The sequence below is a fragment of the Pholcus phalangioides genome, unplaced genomic scaffold (genome assembly GCF_987345545.1).
Source record: "Pholcus phalangioides strain wild (caught in Gottingen) unplaced genomic scaffold, Ppha-v1.0 ptg000008l_1, whole genome shotgun sequence".
Lineage (NCBI taxonomy): Eukaryota > Metazoa > Arthropoda > Arachnida > Araneae > Pholcidae > Pholcus > Pholcus phalangioides.
This window is the reverse complement of record NW_028301601.1, coordinates 35002009-35023185: the sequence shown is the minus strand read 5'-3', so window position 1 is coordinate 35023185 and position 21177 is coordinate 35002009. Positions and strand designations below refer to the sequence as shown.

The 21177-nt window shown below is 37.7% G+C and overlaps 1 protein-coding gene across 2 annotated transcripts in view; it reads left to right on the top strand.

The window, feature by feature from the left end:
- The window catches only part of LOC149084207 (uncharacterized), a 139987-nt gene that overhangs the window by 107971 nt on the left and 10839 nt on the right, over nt 1-21177 (top strand). For both annotated transcript variants that reach the window (XM_089234549.1, XM_089234550.1), the window contains 3 exons: nt 1928-2143; nt 8630-8923; nt 18657-18978. In XM_089234549.1, coding sequence (XP_089090675.1) covers nt 1928-2143; nt 8630-8923; nt 18657-18978 — 832 coding nt within the window. The remainder of the gene's footprint in view (nt 1-1927; nt 2144-8629; nt 8924-18656; nt 18979-21177) is intronic.

Here is a 21177-nt window from a genome sequence, read left to right as displayed (position 1 = left end):
AGTCGCGAGCACTGCCCGCACCCAATACCCACCATCAAAAGAGAAGCACACTTATGCGGCAAGTATGACATACAAATTCATGAAATCAGGATAATTTCAATCCTTGAATGCAGTTTATACAAGGTGTTTTATTGGAACGTTAATCAAGTGCTCGCGTGCATGAAATCAGAAACGAGCATCGAGTAAGCTGAGTGCTTCAGCACCGTGAGCACCGTGGTGATCTCGAGCAATGTGTTGAAAATGCCTGCCTTAGTTGAAAATGCTTGCTACTTTCGCAGTCACTGATGCAGTTGATGGAAGGTTATGTAATTTGCCACACGCCTTTCGGAAGCATGAACGACTTATAATTCCTTCTATCAGAAATTATTCTTTGGTCGGAATGTTCAGACTGAATTAAATTCTGTTAATTCATGTCCTGTCCATAATGACACAGCTCAACGGACAGCAGTTGCTGTGAACAGCTCCCATTAAGGTACCTGGAGAGCAGTGCACGCACGTCGCCCATCTTCGAGCAAAGAATAGATTTTCCATGCTAAGGGATAAGTCGTTAAAAACGCTGGACAGGGAACAGTGATTGGCTATAGCGATGATACTGACGTCACACTTTTGTCAGTCTATTATAAGGAACCACTCCCTCTTTACCGATTTGGTTTCTGCCATTCATCTTAGGCGTGATTAACGTTCCTCTATTTTCGTTCCATCACCTGCAACCTTTGCACCGTGAATTCTGAAACATACTGTATATTATTTTACTATTACAACAATTATTCACGCTATCCTGTACATGTGATAATCAGTCAACTAGTTCTGAATATACGTAGAAGTTAATATTACTTTATTATATTTTCAGAATAGTCATGAAATAACTTTGCTGATATACGAGCCCCTAGCGGTCGCAAAAAATCAACGAATACGAATGAAATTCGAGATATAGGCAGGGGCGTACGCAGAATTGACCTTTGGAGGAAAGACAAAACGCTTGGGGGCGGGTGTGGCACAAAAATTATCTTACTGGGAAATTTTGAGTTACCGCCCTTCAAAAGCATTTAAATTAAAGGAAATTGGTAAATTATGCAATAAAAAGGGTATTTCTTTTTGATGTTTCAATTTCTCTCTCACTGAAATATTAATTTTTTTCATAATTTGGTCGGATTTGAGGGAGAGGTATGATCCACCTGAGCACCCGTCTCCTGCGTACACTTGTGGATATAGGTGATTCAAAATATGAGTTCGGGAATGACGAGAGAAAAAGAAAACATAGCTTTCACGATTACGGTAACAGCGAAAATCTTTTGAAAAAAAAAATTCAAATTGTAGCACCCCCTTTTTATGCATTGCTAAGTGATCACTGCACTGAAAAACCATGAATGGCGTCAGAACGGTAACTTTAGCATCATAAACGACATTACAAAACGCAGAAAAAAAAAAAAGATCTCACCTAAGAGCCCCATCCCCTTGGTGGAGGACTTCCCGCTACAGTAATGCAATCTGCATTGGTTTTTTCCTCATGTTTCTTTGTCTGCGTTTTGCGCCGGCGTTTATCATGCTATAAACAGGTATCGTTCCAACATCATTCACGTTTTTCCACTGCGTCGATCACTTTGCAGTACACAAAAATGAGTGCTGTCATTCGATTCTTTGCTAACATTTTCGCTGTGACGGTAACCGCGAATGCTAGAGCTTGTTTTTCCTCTCTATTTACGAGCGCACATTGGGAAACAACAATATCTCGAATCTCATTCGCATCTATCGGTTTTTGTGGTCGCCATGGGCTCGTATATCGGCAAAAATATTTTATGACCACCCTGTATTTTACGTTCATTTTGTTAAATGTTTCCATGTTTCTAAGAGACGTTTCAGTAAATAGCGTTCGATTCCATTTGATACAATACTTTCTTTTGATTGTGTTTTCTTTACGTGTATTTAGGGTATTCCTTACGCAAAGCCACCGCTGGGTACGCTGCGATGGAGAAAACCCGTGCCTTTGTGGATCGAAGAGAAGTGGTGCCAACAGAACGAAGTTCACAGAGCCACAGAGTTCGGCTCCCCTTGTTTCCAGCTCAATCCTTACAGCAAACAGTTCGAGGGCAAAGAGGATTGTCTCTATTTGAACGTTTGGACACCCAAACTGGAAACATCCTCTGTAAGTTGATTTCAGTTCTTTGCTTATACAACGAATTAAGAATGGGAGGGATTACCGATGACCCGTCCGTCCACGCAGCGGACAAGGCAAACTTATCAGTTTGTGTGTGCCTTGACTATCATCTAGTTTTCGTTTTGTTTTTTTTTTTGTTGCGCAGGATAAAGATAAGGGTAACTTTATTTGCGGCCTAAGTTCGATGAGGCCCAGAGAGAAAGGAAAATGTAGTCCTTAATGGATCAAAATAGACACACTGTTTCTAAGAGACAATACGTCAATGTTGACGATCATCAGTCTGCATTTGACGGTCACTGTTACCTTTATTCATGCCAATCGAGGTTTTATTTTTATTACACAAATGCAACTGATAATACACAAATGCAACTGATAATACACAAATGCAACTGATAATACACAAATGCAACTGATAATACACAAATGCAACTGATAATACACAAATGCAACTGATAATACACAAATACAACTGATAATACACAAATACAACTGATAATACACAAATGCAACTGATAATACACAAAGTCCAAAATATAATATTCAAAGACAAACATATGATACACATATTCGAACATATGATATACAAATCGACATACATAAATACAAAAAAAAATGTATGTACACGGAAAGAGTATAAAAAGTGTTTTCTTTTACGTTCCTTCAAGAAAATTGCGTGACTTGAAAGAACCGCATATCATTTGAAATATTTTTTTGTAATTGTAAGTATACTTCTAATGTCAACGGTTACATAGTTAGTCCTACGGACAAACAATTTGAATCCCCTGTATAATACACAAACCAACATATTATACACGAAGAAAACATATAATACACGAAGAAAACATATAATACACGAAGAAAACATATAATACACGAAGAAAACATATAATACACGAAGAAAACATATAATACACGAAGAAAACATATAATACACGAAGAAAACATATAATACACGAAGAAAACATATAATACACGAAGAAAACATATAATACACGAAGAAAACATATTGTGGCAAGACTCAAAATAGGACAGATATTCAAGTATCATTATTAACTCGACTGCAAGACTAGCCATTAACAAGATATATTTTATTCTTGTCTTTTTTTATTATTGATTATTTTTCATGGAATGTTCATATATGTTTTTGTGTTCTTGTTGGATTGTGACTGTGTTTGTAATTGCTCTGTAACGAATATCTAATAAAACTACGCGACATATTAATACACGAAGAAAACATATAATACATTCACACACACATAAAAAACCCTTGGTGACCTCAGGAATTGTAAAGTCCTTCCAGAAGACCTCAATTATATATTTGTTGAATATTTTTCAACAACAGCGGTGAGTCCTGTCGATCAATTAAAACTGAACAATTCAAATAAATCCAAGTTATTTACGGTTACCGTTATTCGAAGTACCGAGCGAATGAAAGTACGAAAGAAGTCTAAGAAAGAAATACCAAAAACAGGTCATTATCGGGGCGTCATTTTTCATATTTTTTAATGCCTTAATCTCATTCACACTATCGTTTACTTCTATTAAAATCATATTGTTCCTTTAAAAAAAGTCTTACGCATAATTGGCGATTTGTGTTGTATTCCATGGTGTGTTACGTAAATTAAATTGAAGCTTCCTTTCCAAATTATTTCTTCATGTAAAAATACGTGATTCACATTTCTTTCAATTTCTACTAAATTATTAGAGAAATCCAATATTTTCCCCACTATTTTGGAGTTATAAAGTAAATTTTGATCTTTTATTACTTAGAAAACAAATTCACACGTTTATATATTTAAATAAAAAAAAAATCCTTTTTTTTAATGCCCTCAAGAAACGTGATTAAATCTAGAATCATTAAATGATAAATTTAAAGATAAATTCTTACATTAAATTATTTAAAATCAGTTTTTAGGTGCATTTTTTTACTCGTTTTCTATACAGTATGTAAATTAAAGTATTCGAATATTTTTTCTCCCCCTCCTTATTTTTCAAAATGTTTTTATTTAAAATACCGTATCCCTTGGGTTTTGCGACTGTGTGAGTTTATGCAAATAAATAAATAAATAAACTCCCGTGAAAAAACATTATTTACATTAAAAACGCCGCACTTGCGTATAATCAGCTCTTTTCCAAGGAAGAAAATTAACTTCCATAAAATCAGTGTGTTTTCTTGTTCCATACAAAAACCGACTTTAGAAAATGCTTGGTAAATGCTAATAACAGTTTTATAAATCCAATAGTTTAAATTACAATCGATATTTGGTGCGTTCGCAATCAACCCAGAGACTTTCTTTCTACGTACATCTTGTGACATCTGTAGGACGCTAGCAGTTAAGGCGGCTATTGAGGAGGGCGGACTCATCATTCTTCATCTTGGAACAAAAAAATGGTTTTACGCTCGAAGAGGGATGTCTAACCGTTAGAAGAATAAAAAAGCAGGATAGGGAAAACAGCGATTGCTTCAGTGATAATACTGACGTCACACATACGCTCAAAGATGGGGAATAGGGGTTTTATATTACCCTAACTGGGAGTTAGTCGAGGAATTGACGTCTTTCTACGTACATCAAGTGACGTCTAGTGAGGGCTCTTTTAAACCCTAGGTTGTCTTATCTGTCACCTTTGAGCACAAGTGAGACGTCAGCATTTTCCCCATATCCAATTGATGTTTCCTGTCATCTTTTTCTTTCAACGATCAAGGATCAATTACATTGCGTGAGTTTACTAGCTACTCGCTTGCGGTTTTAATCGCTGCAACTAAACTCGCCCTGTGTAATAACGTTATCAAGTAAAATCGCCACTCGCTCTGCTAGTGCGAGAAAAGTTGAAGGGTAGGCTACTTTTCTCGCTACACGCCGACGTTTTTGTCATTTCTCGGGTGCAATATGGACGTGGATACTTTTTCCCCCTCTCGCTTTGGCTCTCAAGAAAAGAGAAAGACGACAATACGCAAAAAGGAAGGGAAAGAAAAAGGGTTGCTCGCTCATATCTAGTGAGCGATTTTACTAGTCCTGTGTAATTGAAATTAGCTGCGCTAGTTGAAACCGATTTGCTCGCCAGCTACTTTACTCGACGGGAAAATAGCTAGTAAACTCGCCCAATGTAATTGAGCCTTTAGACGTCACTTTGAACAAAATAATTGTTTTGCCACTCGAAGGAAGAAGGTGATGAGGCTCCTTACTCGTCGGCTCATGCAGAGGCTGACTTATCTGAACACTTTTGAGTGAAGTGATGTCAATATTATCTCCTTAGCCAATCACTGTTCCCTACGGTAATTTTTCAATAATTAGATTCCTCTTTGAACAAAAACTGGTTTTGCCGCTGACAGATGGAGGGTGGTGTGTCCGCCCACTTCTTTAGGAGACTTATTCTCACTCAGCTGAAAGCCTGACGTCTACGTGGATCACGTGACGTCATAGGGCGTTCGCAGTCAATCCAGAGATCAACATCTTCCTACTTGTGTCGCCTGACACCTAGAGAGCGCTTGCAGTCAATCGAGTAATGTTTGACGTCTTTCAGATACCACGTAATGTCTAGAGAGTGCTTGTGTAGTCAATCGAAAAGCTGGCGTCGCCTTACGTTGATCATGTGATCATAGGCCGAGATAGACTTGGAAGTCTGGGGGGGCACGGTCATTATTGCTGGGGGCACGATGATGATGACGTCAATTTATGTCTACATATATGCATTAGATCAGTCGACTTAACCTTTGATGCTGGGGGGGGGGGAGCAATGGCCACCCACGCCCCCCTCCCCGTATCTCCGTCGATGCATTTGATGTTTAGATGAATGTTGCAGTAAATAGAGAGACATGAAGTCTCCCCTCTTGCGCATAAACACACACACATACACACCATGTTCCCATGCATCAACTCCTCAGAAATTCCCTAGAGGATTGTTTGCGAGTTGTGTATATGGTCAAGTAATGTTAGTATTTAGTTCAAGATGAATGAAATTCGTTTTTCATATCAAAAATATGAGAACAGTTTCTAAGATAACTGGACGTATGTTATGACGGATCAGCGTACAAATTGTAAAAGAAAATACAGGGAGGACGGAAAGTCCTTGTATACTTTCTAAAAATGAATAACAAATCAACTAACTGACAAAAAAAGGTGCAGTTTGCACTAAAATACTTATCGTGACCTAGATTTGTTTGTATTTTTTTATGTGTTATAAAAAGTTCAAATTTCGCTCATAGGTGGCACTGTGAAACGAAAAAATCGATACGAATAGTGTATAAAAATTGTTTATGAAAATTTCCGTTACATAAAAGTATTGTATTTGAATATGAGCGCCCTTTGTAGCCCAGGCTACATCTAAACGGGTAAGGGCGTGTCCATGAAATTCATGATCTCTTCGTTCTAGAGATACGCATATGTTCAACGGTAATAAATGACCACTTTCTTTTCAGGTTAAGACCTGGGTAGACATATACGTACTTAATTCAAATGATTCTGTTGAAAATATCGACCCAAATCAGTTAATTAATTGATTAATTATTTAACTATTTCTTTCTTTTTAAAGGAAAATTTTGACGCACAATAAACACAAGACAATCAAAAAGCTTTTTTTTTTTTTCAAATAACCTGTTCTGGCTAAAGTGTGAAGAGGTTAAACATTAATTACGCACAGTTTTCGTTGCGTGTCGAATTTTTCGTTTTACAGCGTCACCTGTGAGTGAATTTTCTTTTGATTTATCGGGGGAAAAAACGCTCTAGGCCATGATGAGCATTTCTGTGCGAAACACCCTTTTTTAATGTCAGTTAGTAGATTTTTTATTAACTTTTGAATATTTTTTACGATTTCTCGACAATTCTGTAAATTTTTATGAAATAATGAACTAAAATAAATAAATTTTTTTAGTACAAATTAAATAAATTTTTATAAACTATAATAAATTAATTTATTAATTTCCCATGAGATATTATCTCAGTGCCTGTTTTATATGTGATGGAATCTGTATCGTATCCGTTTTGTCCATGGATATGGATTCATAATCAAAAGACTGGATGGTTCAACTCGAAACAAAATTTACTCGCTGTCACTTCGAGAAAAGATGAGTTTAGGAGAAACTCGATTCATTACATACGCGAAGATAAGAAGAAAAGAAGCAGAGCATACTATGGATGGATGATCCCAGGGTTGAGGAACTGAAAGGCGCCATCCGACAATCCGTCTCTATTCCTGCAGACGCCGTTAATATTAGCCCTTGCGAAGATTGAGACGATACAAAAGATGTCTTCCTCGCCTCTATTTCTATGGAAGTTATTAATATAAATGACCAACAACAAACACATTTGACATGACGAATACATCATATGAATATCCGAAACACGAGTAGATAAAAGAGGACCATAGTGCTCCTTCATATTTAGTATCATCTCTGTCTCTCGCTCTTTCTTTCGGAGTCGGAAAGCGAATCGCTGCTGAACGCAAGAATAAAATATTTATGGCATTTCCTTACCAATAATAACGCTAACAAATGATAATTCTCTGTTTTATATCGGGTTTTTGGATGTATCAATCAATATTAGAACCTTGTTAGTGACGTATTTACAATAGGGGGAGTGCTTTGCGGGATGTAGGCCCGGCCGGCGATATCGGTGGGGAGGAAAATTTGGGGAATGAGCGATCAAGAAAATTAGTAGAATAGCAGAAGGGCGGAGAAATGTCTATACATCACAGGTTGTTAAACCATAATTCCATAATTTCGCTTCTGACTGGGGGAGGGGGGGGGGCTAAGTCAGTGAGTGACCAAACGGGTGTCTTAGAGAGTTTGTGGCAAGCATGTGAGCGAATAAAAGTGTGTGTGCAAGCACGTGAGTAAGCAAAAAAGTGCGCAAGCACATTAGTTACCAAACAAGCCACCTACAGAGCGTGGAAACAGGACACAGTGCGTGACTATGTATCTAAGAGTGACCTAGAGATTCTGGGAGCATGGTAATTACAAGAAAAGTGACATAGAGTATGAAATATCGTGTAGAGTGTCCAGAATAGTGTGAAAACATGTGAATGACCAAAAGCGTGACTTCGTGAGCGAATTACCAGGTCAATAAGCCACCAAAAATCTGACCTAAAGAGTTAGTGAGTATCGGAGTGACCCAGTGAGCAAGGTCCAGGTCAGTAAACGGCAAAAAGAGTGACCTAGAAAGTTTGTGATTAAAATAGTGTGTAAGCATGTGCACGACCGAAAGAGTGACCTCGAGACTATGTGAGTGAACAAAAGTGTACGCAAGCATGTGGGTGATCAAAAGAGATACAGATTTATTTATAGCGGCGTACTCTACAGGGAGGAGAATTGGAAGAAAGAAAATCAGAACGGGGGGGGGGGATTCTTGTAGCTTACAAGCGAAAGAACCATAAATTCGCCTCTGGATCCTTTTTATTTACCATATTCATAAATTCCTACCAAAATTTCTACACATCATTTATCAGATTATAATCTAATAATAGCTTTTCTTTTTACAGAATACAAATACTCGTGGAGAACTCGAAGTTCTTGTCTATATACACGGTGGGTTCCTCCAGTTCGGAAAAGGCCACGAAGAGGGTTTGAGTCCCTCTGGCGACCTCGCCGACAAACTCAACGTTGTGTTCGTGTCTATGAACTACAGACTATACACGCTTGGCTTCTTGGCGATGGATATGCTCGTCGATAATGTTCTAATGGATTCCAGGGGTAATTACGGAATATGGGACCAGCTGTGCGCTTTGCAATGGATCAAAGATAACATTCGAAGTTTCGGAGGGGATCCGAGGAAAGTGAGTTAATTATTTGCCTTTTCAAGTTTTGAATGATAACAAAACTTACTCTACCTATATTGTGTACTTTGATATTGATTGAAAATTCACCTAACCGAAATATCGCGTAACAGGACGTTTTATCTGCATTTAACGTTGTTTTTTCTCCAACTTTCCTACGTTTTTCGAATTCGAGTATCGCACTTAGAAACGTCGATTTTTTTTTTTTTTGGCATCAGAAGTGACAAGACAGCAGTTTGGTAATTGGGTTCTTGAGCGCAGGGTTTCCGTTTAAACAGTTAATGTCTTTATTTTAATAGCAATACAAATCCTTACAATATGAATGACGTATCTGAGCACTACGTGTTATTTGGATCTAGTTGGAAGTACAATAAAATACCATACGCCCTGTTAGCAATGCACTTTGTATATAATGGTATGTCCTGACTGACCGACTGATTTATTGATTCTTCATCGCCTATCCAAAATGACTGATGCCATAAATATGAGAATCGGATAGTGGTTTTATTTTATGACGTAAAGGGCTTTGTTAATAATGAGTTTTTCAAAATTCGACCCTTAATAGGAAGGGTCATGGGGGAGGGTGGGGTTTTCAAAAGGTTGCATAGAGAAATCACGCCGAGCCGAAACAGATGTAGCTTCAAATGTGAAATTTAATAAGTAGTTCCATTTCATGATGGAGAGATCCATTAAAAAAATGGGTTTTTTTCTCGAAATTCCACCACTGAAGGAGTCATAAGATTGTATGAAGATAATATGCAGAATCAATCTGAGCCGAAACCGCTGAAGCTATGAATACGAAATTTGGTCAGTATTTTTATTTTGCACTGACTCTAAGAAGAGACTTTTCGAAATTCCACACTCTCCCTAAGGCAGGGCTGCTCAAACTGTGTGGCTCGCATCGCGGTGACCAGGGTTCTACCCCCACCGTCGCCACAGTGGTGGTTGGCTGAAGTTGGTTCTCTGTGGTTCCCAAATTTGAGGAGCAAGTGCGAGTCGATCTCCGGGTTGAAAAGTCCGCCAGAGAAAGCACCAGGCCTACAAACAGTACAAATATTCAATCATTACACTTCGCTCACTTCACTTCTGAAATATAGATGACAGCACTAAAAAATCAGATACAACAGTAGATACACACTCAGACTGTTAGGTAAATACACGTCCGGCACAACTCAATCGGTAGCCTATCGGCCCATGGCGATAGACCTGAGTTTTGCGCGGTTTGGAAAAAAAAAGAGAAAATCCTTATTTTAGGAGAAAAAATCCCTGCTACACCACAACCTAGAATTATGCCTTGCCAATCGATAATGGTGTCCCCTTGTCAAAGCAGTTGGTTGACGGCATATTAATAATTCATTGTCCATCTTATCCATCTGGTTGAAAATATTGAACACTACACTCATATCCCCTCGAGACACCTGCGTTTATTCAATATAAACACATTGAAAAAATGAAGTCTCCCTTCACAACCCAAGCCCCGTCCACCAACAAGGACACGCGTAGCTCTCTCTGCACCCCCATTCAACCCTGTCTATGTCCCTCTGTAGGCATTGGTCTCCAAAACATTACATCATACTCCAGTTCAGGACGAACTAAGACTCGGAAAAGTGGAAAAATGACTTGAAGAGAACGCGAAGAGACCTTTTTGAAAATGAAACCGAACATTCTATTCGATTCTTTTGACCACCACTGAGCAATGTTCAGAAAACTCATGCCGCTCGTCAATGAGAAAAATCTGCGATACATAATAATAAAGAAAAATATTCAGAGTTATTTTTTTCAACATCTAAATAGATGGCAGCACTAGCAGCGGTGTGGACGTTAATAATAGTGACAATGAGACGGAGAAAGGTTTTTGTGTGCGTGTATTCGAATATGCAAAAGGTAGTTTCTGCTACTACTATGAAGCGTGCGTTGAGAAATTTTCAACTGAAAAAAAAACAAACGAAAGAGCAAATCAATTGCAGTCGCTGCGTTCTAAGGATAGTGTTGCCATCAAATGAGTGATGTAAAATAAAAACAAAAAAAACAATTTTGAATTTTTTTACATATTTATTACAGATTATTTTATGCATATAAGTGAAAATATAAAATTTTAAAATCACGTCATTAATTTTGTGCAAACCCTGTATAATGCGACTCAATCAAATAGGCTATAAAAAGTTTCTGTTTTTGAAGAATAAGGATCAGAATATTTTTACGAGAGAGCTTGGGATGATGAATACGAAACATTACTAATTCTTCCTGAGAATGTAACTTGTGATTTCCTCAAAATTGCCAATTAATGCGATATAATTGACAGGGAATAAAGTGCAGCAGCCAGTCTGTAGTGGATTAAAGTGAACTTCATAGCAATAAAAGAATGACGTATGTGCGCGATGGGAATCTACAGTTATATTCACACACACGCTAAATAGTACAAATTATAAATTATGTACATTATTTTTATCCCTATTTTAGTAAATATTGAGAATTAAAGTTAGTTCCAGTGAAAAGAAAGTCGGAAAAAATACAGAAAATACGGAATGTTCTATATCGGGGTTCACACTAATAATGAAGTCGTAGCGGGAAACATATAATAAACAAGTAAAAATCCACAACATACTAGCAGTCTCTTTAATGTCATGAGTACTAGTTCCAATTATTTCTCAAGAATACGCCATAAAATCGGAAGTAAAAGCGATAAAAATAAATTTATGGTTATATCTGAAGTCATGGGTATTTCATCAACGTTATTCGGAGGGTTATTTTTATTATTTTTTACGGGAATCTGGCAAGACATCTGGCTTTATTTATTGACATAATAGCGGAGGTGTCGTTACAACAGAGGTCGCTGTAAACGAGTTTGACTGTATAATGTGCATTGAGGTGAAAAACATATATGGATACACAATATACCCATATACACACAAAAGTCATACAAGCTTCCACACATTGGATAAATACTTTTATGTATCACAGAACAATATATATTTTATCGCAATGACAACACTATATCTGATGAGATTTGAGTTTTCTTATCCCATCCAATGAGACAGAGAGAAAGGAATTGAATGTTATAGAAATCTCGCAATTGGACAATTGAAAGAGGAAAGTGATCGGAAAATGGTTTCGAGAAAGGAAATGATTTCCCATGTGGGAATATTTCGAATACCCTCGGCACTCCAAGAAATGGGTTTTTTCCCCACTAACGATGTCAAGATTGTCTTGTTATTACTTCGAATGCAACAGTTCAAAACTGGGGGAAAGGAGCAGAATTTCTGTGGAAAAAGACAACTAACGTTGGGGGGAGACCGCTGTACCTAAGGAAAAAATTCACATTTTAATTTTTATCAGCCGCAGTGAAGCATATTTTCTCCTAATAAAACGCTCAGGTTATGATCTAAGAATTTGTGAATAGTCATATTTTTTAAAACGCAAAATTTTGAATATTGAACATTTTAAACATTCAAAATTCGGCGCTGAAATCTTTGTACTTAGGTAGAAACAACCTGATGTACCTGCGAACATAATATAAAAAAGTTCAGTTTTCATTAAGAAAAAGTGGTTAATAAATATTTTTTTTGATTCATAAAGTTTTCATGTGTATGCCGTCAATTGGAGTTACTTTGCCCATTTTGAAATTGAAATCAAAAATTTTCATTCAAGCCCTTAGTTATACATAAAAGCCGAAAACAAAATTTTTATGTTCGGTTGATGTTTTGTAGATATGATTAATGTAGTTTTTAATTTCACTGAGATATTCGAATTCGAGAAACGGAGGATATTTGTTGAAAAGCAGCTCTATAACTTGAAGTAAAATGGTTTTTCCGTAATTAGAGCTGTTTTTTTCCCATTTTCCTCCGTTATTCGAATTCGGATATCTCAATAAATATCTCACTTAGAAACATGGGATTTTGTTTGTTGGCATCAGGGCAAAATCTTCGTAATTGAGTTTTTGAAAGCACAGGGTGTCCATATAGTTTTTTTTTTTTTTAATTTTAATACAACCCCTTGAGAGAAACATGAATGTCATATTAGATAACTAACCATTATTTGGAGAACTTTTCTAATAGGAAGCATACCTCTAGGATCAATGGTTCACCAGTAAAATGTCATGCCCCGTACAGGGGGGAAGATAGAAAATGTTTTCTCCCCATTCCCTTGTGGACAAGCATTTCCGCACTTGATGTCATAACCAATCCGTAGAATTCACTGTGATCCGAATTTGGATTTCATTTTCATTGGCATTCATATAGTGGAAGCAAATGTTTGACGAAAAAAAAAGCGCGCTCCTTCTCTTATTGGTCAGTTTCTTTCAGTTGATCTGATTCAAATTTCTTTTCTCGAGAGACTTTCCCTAGGGATCTATGAAGCGTATTGTGTACACATTAAAAAAGTATCATAGTTAGTTATATACATTAGACAGTTCCATTCTAACATCGCGCAATGGCTGAACGACAAAAAATGCAGAATTTTAACTAAAAAATAAACTCAAAGTGTTTCTGTTTTAGAAAAGAATGAAAAAAAGAAAAGAAAACGGAAACGTTCGAACATTTTTCAACTAGTAATATTTGAAACAAAAAACAGTTGTCCCGATTTACCAAAACCGTTTACCTTTCGTCTCGTTCACCCAAACGGGATGTATGGACACCGCACTTTCGACTGGACTTCTTTCAGTTATAGTTATCATTCGGTCATTGTTATCAGAAACCCCGAGTCCTGATGTGGTCACATCAAGTGAAATGGATTCTATTTTCTTATCATACAACGTATCTTTACCTTAATTTGACGGTTCCGCAATTCTTTTTGAAAGCAAATTTAAAAAAAAAGAAAATGTAAATGGTATTTACAGGATGGGAAAAAATGAACATGAATAAAAGGGAGTAAATAGGAATATATATGCATGAGGGTAGGAGAGAAATAAAATGCTGTAAGCGAATAAGCACTGTAAGTTGTAACCCATCTGAAAGCCATAAATTTCCTTGCAGCAACCGAGCGGCGAGGTTAGTTTTAGGCTTAGGTAATCCCACCCGTCAAACATGGAGGAAATGAGAAACATAGTAACAGACGCCTTAAGGCAGGGGAAAAAAAATAGGAGAAAGGATACAGGAGAAAAAAAAAATCTACTTCCAGGAAAGTTCAGTCACATCATAACTCATCCTCTTCTGTTCAATCCTCCAGGGCCTACAAAGGCATAAGAAAGAATTAAATTTGCTCGAAAATATTGTTTTCCCTTATAAATTTCTATCCTGTTATGGCAAAAGTGAACGAAATTAAAGTTTGCGATGTGAGAAAAAAAAAAGTCTTAAATTCACTGAACAGTCGTGTTATTCTCGTATATATACGTTTAAGAAAGATTTCGGAAACACTATCAGTTTCACTTCAGAGTTTGTGCTGGAGTATGTGAGTTGGAGAGAAATATTTCCTGGAACGTAGGCCACGTGGGAAATGTTAAACATTTTTTTCTGTATAATTTTGAAGTATTATTGGGAAAAAAAAACCTAATCTATTTACGGAATCATCATTCTCTTGAAAATAGTTTGAATTTTGAAATCTTTCTCAGATGAGACCGAGAATTCAGTTTCCTTTTTTGTCATAAATTCATATATTTACACAATCTACCGATCCAGGTATTTTAGTGTTTCGAGTTTTGGATCTAGGCTACACAGCAGAAATCAATAATGGATTCCACCCCTTCCCCCCTTTCCTAGGATGATTTAACTCTCCTCAGTTCATACAAAGGCTTTTCAACAGCTGGCTGATGCGATGATGAATCCAGGAAAGAAAGAATAATCAACTGGCCTTGCAGGGAGTCCAACTCACTTCCTCTCACTTGCCGGGGAGAAGCACCATAGACCCCTGGACTACAGACCTGACACCATCCTGGGATAAATCACCATCTGCTGGCAATGTCAGTATTATGAACTCTAGTCTGAGTTAAGGTCCGACCATCCATGCAGGGTCCCGTTCAGAGCACGCGAGCTCTAAGAACAGGATTGATGCCTGTTGCCTTTATAGTCTAGTGGCCTAGGACGCTCTCCTGGCAAATGAAAGGTCTTGGGTACGATTCCCCGCAAGGGCAGTTGAATTTTCTTTCTTTCCTGAATTAATCCAGATGTTGAAAACCTTCTGATCCTACCTTTTACTGCCATCACTACTACTACTGCTAAACCATGTGCATCGTACATGCACCTCGTCCGTATTTCTCTGCGGAACTTTTAACGAATTGGTCCGTGTTGGAAAGTGCGAGTACGTGTAGTGAGCTCTCCGTGAAGTTTCTGTGTAATGTATGTTATGGGTAGTGCTGTTATATCTGCCATCCATTTTTCTAACTAAGCGTGAAGTGTAAACATTGAATGATTGTACTGTTATAGACCTGAAGCTCTTTCTTGCGAGACAATTTAACGGGGAGATCAGTTCGAAGTTGGGGGGTACCACCGGAAACAAATTTCAGCCGACCACCACCGCACCGACGACGTTGTTCGAACTCGGGTACTCGCGTTGTGAGTCTGTCATCATGATCACTCGACTACCACATCGGCTTACTGTGATCACTGCTGCCACTCAAAAAAAAAAACTACCGTAAGTGATTCCGCTATGTCGTAGCACTAGTTAGGCAAGCCCATTTTCATATAGAAATGTCCTCTGCACTTGCTAATACAAGATTCATTGAAAGATTGGTTATTTGTGGAGATGAATATTGTGGTTCATTTCCACAAATGAAAGGGCAGAGTAAGAAAGAGGCTTTGAAGTGGCCTACAGGAAAAATACATTTTTTATACAAATGGTCTAATATCGCACAAGTGATCAAGCCTTAAATATTATTGAACTGAGGACTTGTTTTCTATGAATATTCCGTAGCCAAGAATTTGAAAAGGACTGATACAAAGATCATCTTATTAAATTTATCCGTGATTATACATAACTACCGGTATGTCAGTTTTATAGTAACATCATCATCGTTATCAACAACCATTTTCAATCCGCTGCTGGATGAAGGTCTCCTCTAAAATTTTCTGTTTTGCTCTGTCTGTTGCTTTAGCCGTCCAGTTGACTCCTGCCACTTTCCTGATCTCGTCAATCCATCTTGCGTGGGGACGCCTTCTTCGACGTTTAACACCATTGGGGTACCAATCTAGAATACTTGTGGTCCATCTGTTGTCTTCTCGCAGCCCATTTCCATTTCAAACGTTTAATTCTTTCCATGATATCATACACATTTGTGTGGTTCCTTATCCAAGTGATTCGTTTTCTGTCCCCCCTAGTGATGCTCCTTTGTGTTGTCTGTAGCCTTTGCATCATCTTGCTTGTGAGTGTCTATGTTTCAGCTCGATAAGTCAGTGCTGGTAGCACACATACTATTTAAACAATATTCTTTTCAGGCATAACGGCATGTGACCAGAATTACAGTTTTTATTATATATATATATATATATATATATATATATATATATATATATATATATATATATATATATATATATATATATGTTAATATATAAAACAATATATATAGATGGTAGGCAAAAAGTCCGTAGAAACTTTAAAACTGCATCAAAATTGAAAGATAACCGAAAGAAAAAACGGTTTGCAGGGTTAGCATCACTAGGTCACGGGACTTTTTTTAAGACAGGAAAAAAATAACTAAAAACAGCCAATAGGTGGCTATAACGTTACACAAGTCAAAGAAAAGATACGCAAATAACGAACAGAATGCCTGCAAATCGTATATTACAGTAGTGTGTGTTCCTCATTACTGCCACCATAGGGGGATAACACATTGCAGGCGAGTCACAAATCTAGTAGAGTGCAGCAGGTGCGGATGTATACATGACACCTCTCGGCGGATCGCATCTTCAGTTCTAACGGATTAGATGGATCGGATCGGTACACTCGGGATTTCAAATATCCCCATAACCAGAAGTCTGCCGGTGTCAAATCTGGAGACCGAAGAGTCAATGGCTGTAAAGCCTGCTAATGATTTTGTCTTCCCCGTCTGTATCAGGAATGCCTTGACCGGAGTAGGAGTGTGACTAGTTGCTTCACCTTGCAACGACCTTCACGCGCATAAGCGTTAAATAATGCTGCACATTCATCGTAGCAGTTTTCCACCCATTTACTAGGTACTGCTTTTCAAAGAAGGATCCTATGAACGAACCTGTGAACCCACACCACACTGCCACTTTTTGGGAATGCAATGGTTTCTGCGTGTACTCACGTGGGTTAGATGTCGCCCAGATGCGACAATTATGGGCATTGACGTAACCATGAAGCGAAAAACGAGCTCCATCTGTCCACAAGATGTTAAAGACCCAGGTGGGGTTCTGTTCGATTTTGGAGAAAGCCCATCTCGCAAATGCTTCTCTCCGTATGGTATCCACTAGTAAAAGTTCATGGTGCGACTGTAATATGTATGGGTGCAGATCAAGGATTCCTTGAAGAATATTGCGTATCGAGGATGGTGGTAAGCCCAATCGTCTGACGACTACTGCTGTAGTTCACGACCACTGCTGGTCCCTACAGCTGATTCGGACGCTAACGCTTCGATTTCGGCTGAAACACGCAGCGAACGTGTCTTCCTTAAACATGGTCGTCCGGCTCTTACACTATCCTCCAGCGTTCCAGTTTCCTCAAACCGCTAAACAAGCTTTATGAGGGCTGTCGCTGTTAAAGGCCCTGTTCACATTCTTCTGAATTCGGAATTTACGCAAGACAATGGTCGTTGATTCCTGGTTCAAGTAAAAAAAAACTTCACCAACAAAACTTTATCCTTCGCACTCAGCATCCTTGTTCACATACACGGTTTACAACGGTGAACTGATTGTGGATTACGAGCTCAAGTTCTTATAACCGTCACATTTGCATATTTCCACCGAAGTGGTTCGTACCAGCGTCATCTATCGGCTACTTTTCAAGTTATTTATTTTCCTGTCAAAAAATTTCCATGACCACACAACCAAAGCTAACCATGCAAACCGTTTTTTATTTCGGTTATTTGTCCGGTTTTTACGCATTTTTTGGACTTTTTTGCTTACCCTTAATATATTTTACCATTAAAACGGAAAAAAAAACTGATTGCGGCCAAAACCAAATGTTAAATAATTTGAACATTGCAATAAATAAAGTTATACTGAGTATTGTACACCTCCTCATTTGTAGACATTCTCTGTTGGCGGACAAAATTTTAGAGTTTCTACTATACCGACCGGTAGGATATGTCCCAGTCGTTCATATGACGATCATTCTATATGGTGTTTTCCCTCTTAAAGAGTAATAGCACAAACATTCGTCTTTATATATATAATGCACTAGGGGGAAAAATCTAGGTCAAATACTTGATAAGATTTTTATGATCATCATGGCCTAATTGTACGGTAGAAATTTCACCAAACAGTTCCTAATTGTTTGAGGATGTCACACTCTGCAGTCAATACGAAGATTTTTAACAGCTGGCTGATGCGAAGATGTGTTTTGGGAAGAGAGAAAATTCAACTGGCTTTGCGGGGAATTGATCCCACTTCCCGGGCGAACGCCCCAGACAACTAGACTGCAAAGGCTTAGTTCCTAATTCACTCCATTGAAAATTCACTTGGAAGACAAAAACGCATAAACCTGAATTTGGTTTAGTCAAAGGTGATGGATGAAGATGAAGTTTTCTAAGTGAGATACTCGTGGTAAGCGACTAAAATTACACGGAAATTATGTCTATGCAAATTTATATGTGCTACCAATTTCAAAATTTATCTTTCAGGTAACACTTTTTGGTCCAGACTCTGGAGCAGCGTCGATCCTTGCATTGATGTCTTCAACAAAGTCGCAAGGGCTCTTCCGGTCTTCGTGGCTCGTCGGACCCACAATGATCTTGAACCGTACGTTCCCGGAGGCATCTGCTCATAACAAGGCGTTGTTTCTCCAGAGATCCGGATGCAAAGATCCCCAGTGCCTAAGAAAATCTAGTCCTCAAGATATCCTGACAGCTCATCTCGGCAAGGACGACGCTTCATTTCGCATAAGGGATCAGAATGACCTGCCCATACAAGGCATTTTTCCGGAGCAGTTGATAATTATCGATGGTAATGTTCAGAATTTTTCTACAAACGTAGCAACATACATAATCAATCATTATCGAGAAATTACCTTACGCGGTGAAGAGTGATAAATGCGGTTAAAAAGTATGTATAATCGCCGCCCATTTTGGTAAGATTTATAAATCTCCCCAAATTTATCACTTTCACCGCTGATTATGCATAATACCCAAGCCCGTCGGTATATATATAAACATGAAAAATCTTACTAAACTCATCACATTTGTGCCGGTTATTATGCATAATCACAATTTCGTATTGGCAGATCAATTCTGTTACCGTGATAATATTTATTATTTAGGTGACCGTACGAAATGATTCGATTTTGTGAGCCAATTTGAATCATAATATAATGAACTCTCGTTTAACGAATGAACTCCTATTTGACAAATTTAACGAAAAAATTAACTCTCATTTAATAAATTCCACGTTCATACCACGATATCACGTGTTAACTTATGAAATTATCATTACGCGTTCACTTTTTTGGCAGTGTGCATAATCACCAACAATGATAAATTTACCAAACTAACCGAAGCGATTATGCATAGTGGTGATTATCCATAATAACCGATTTACCACATTTACCGTAACATTGATTTATACCGTTTTTTTCTTGTCTTATTCACCAGATGAACGAAATCACCACACAAAAAGTAAAAATAAAATAATAAATAAAAAAAAAAACATTTGTGTCTCTATATATTTACCGCAGCCTTCAAAATGAAAAATTTAACTCTCGTGCAATAATTTTTTCCTCTTATCCTACGGTCCTATCTTTGTTCGATAGCAATCTTGAATAGTTGATCGGCTACACTTTTAACTGCAAGCTTGATAAACATGCACGTTCTTGTTTTGTGCAAGCCTTTTACATTTCTGGACAGCACCACAAAAAACACCAAACAGTACAAATTATGCTTGCTCGAGAACTAGGTAGCCCAGTCAACTCTTGGTTCACGAACGGCTCGGTTGGCGAGCAATTCGGTTTACGATCAACGAAAAATGATTCCGTTTACGTACTGTACTAGTCGTGCTGTACGTAAAGGACTTAACAGAAAGGACTTAATCTCGAGGAAAGGACACTTCAGAAGTCTGTGGTCAGGTGTCCGTTCTTTTTACATGAGAGAACAGTTGGTGAAAGAATTTGATTTTATTTGAGTGGATGTGTTCACGCCTGCTCTTCCGAATTGTAAACATTTTTAAAATGTTTTGCAATAACCTTTGGCATAAAACTAATTCTCGCAATGACTTTTCAAAACATTATGGGCATTATGGGCTTCTTTTTATCAGCCACCTCGTTGGGCATTTTGCCTGTTGTGGCGTTTTAACGAATACAGTTATAGCAAAAAACTCGTTTCAACGAACACTTTTCTAATCCCCCAAACAAGTTTACATAGGAACAATACTAGGTAACCTGGAATTTCTTTATAACGAAATTTCATTTTGACTAAGTGATTCCTCCGGTCTCTTGGCGTTCGTTATTACGGGATTCGACTGTATCGCAGCAAATATTTTAAAGAACTGTGAATTTGGCTTCCAGGATATTATGGCCTAATTATGGCAGGATATTATGGCAGGCAAAAAGTTTGAGGGCTTTGACACTGGTAGTATAGATAATATTCATGAAACGAGACATAGTCATAGTAGCACCGTTTTCATTTCATCTCTTTCATACCGTGGAAATTGTTTCAGTAACATATTACTTTAATGATTTTCATTTGTTTCTCGTTATGTGCAGGAGCTGCTGCAAAAAATTTTGAAAACGCTAGCGCACTAAAACAGATACACTAAGAAATATGGTGCTCTTTCTAGCGTTAACTTCTCGTAGCATATGGAAGATTAAAACCTAGTAAAATTTTCCACTCAACGTTTCATTTATGAGGCGGAATTCACGAAGATAATAGAAGAAACTGTCTTATATTGCACGGGAATATATACTCCTCCTTCTTTTGAAAATATATTCTTTCACATCATCGAATGACAATATCCCATACAGAAGGTTCTATAACTGAAATATATAACTTTTCGACCTCATTGCGTCAAAGCCAGTTGTTTGATCCTGAATCGCGTATAGTATTAGCATCGCAGAGCAATCCGAATAAACTGCTAGTCTTGAAGAGATGACAAAATAGTTTAAAAATTCAGAGCCCGTGCACTGTTATAATATATATAGCGAAATATTTTTGA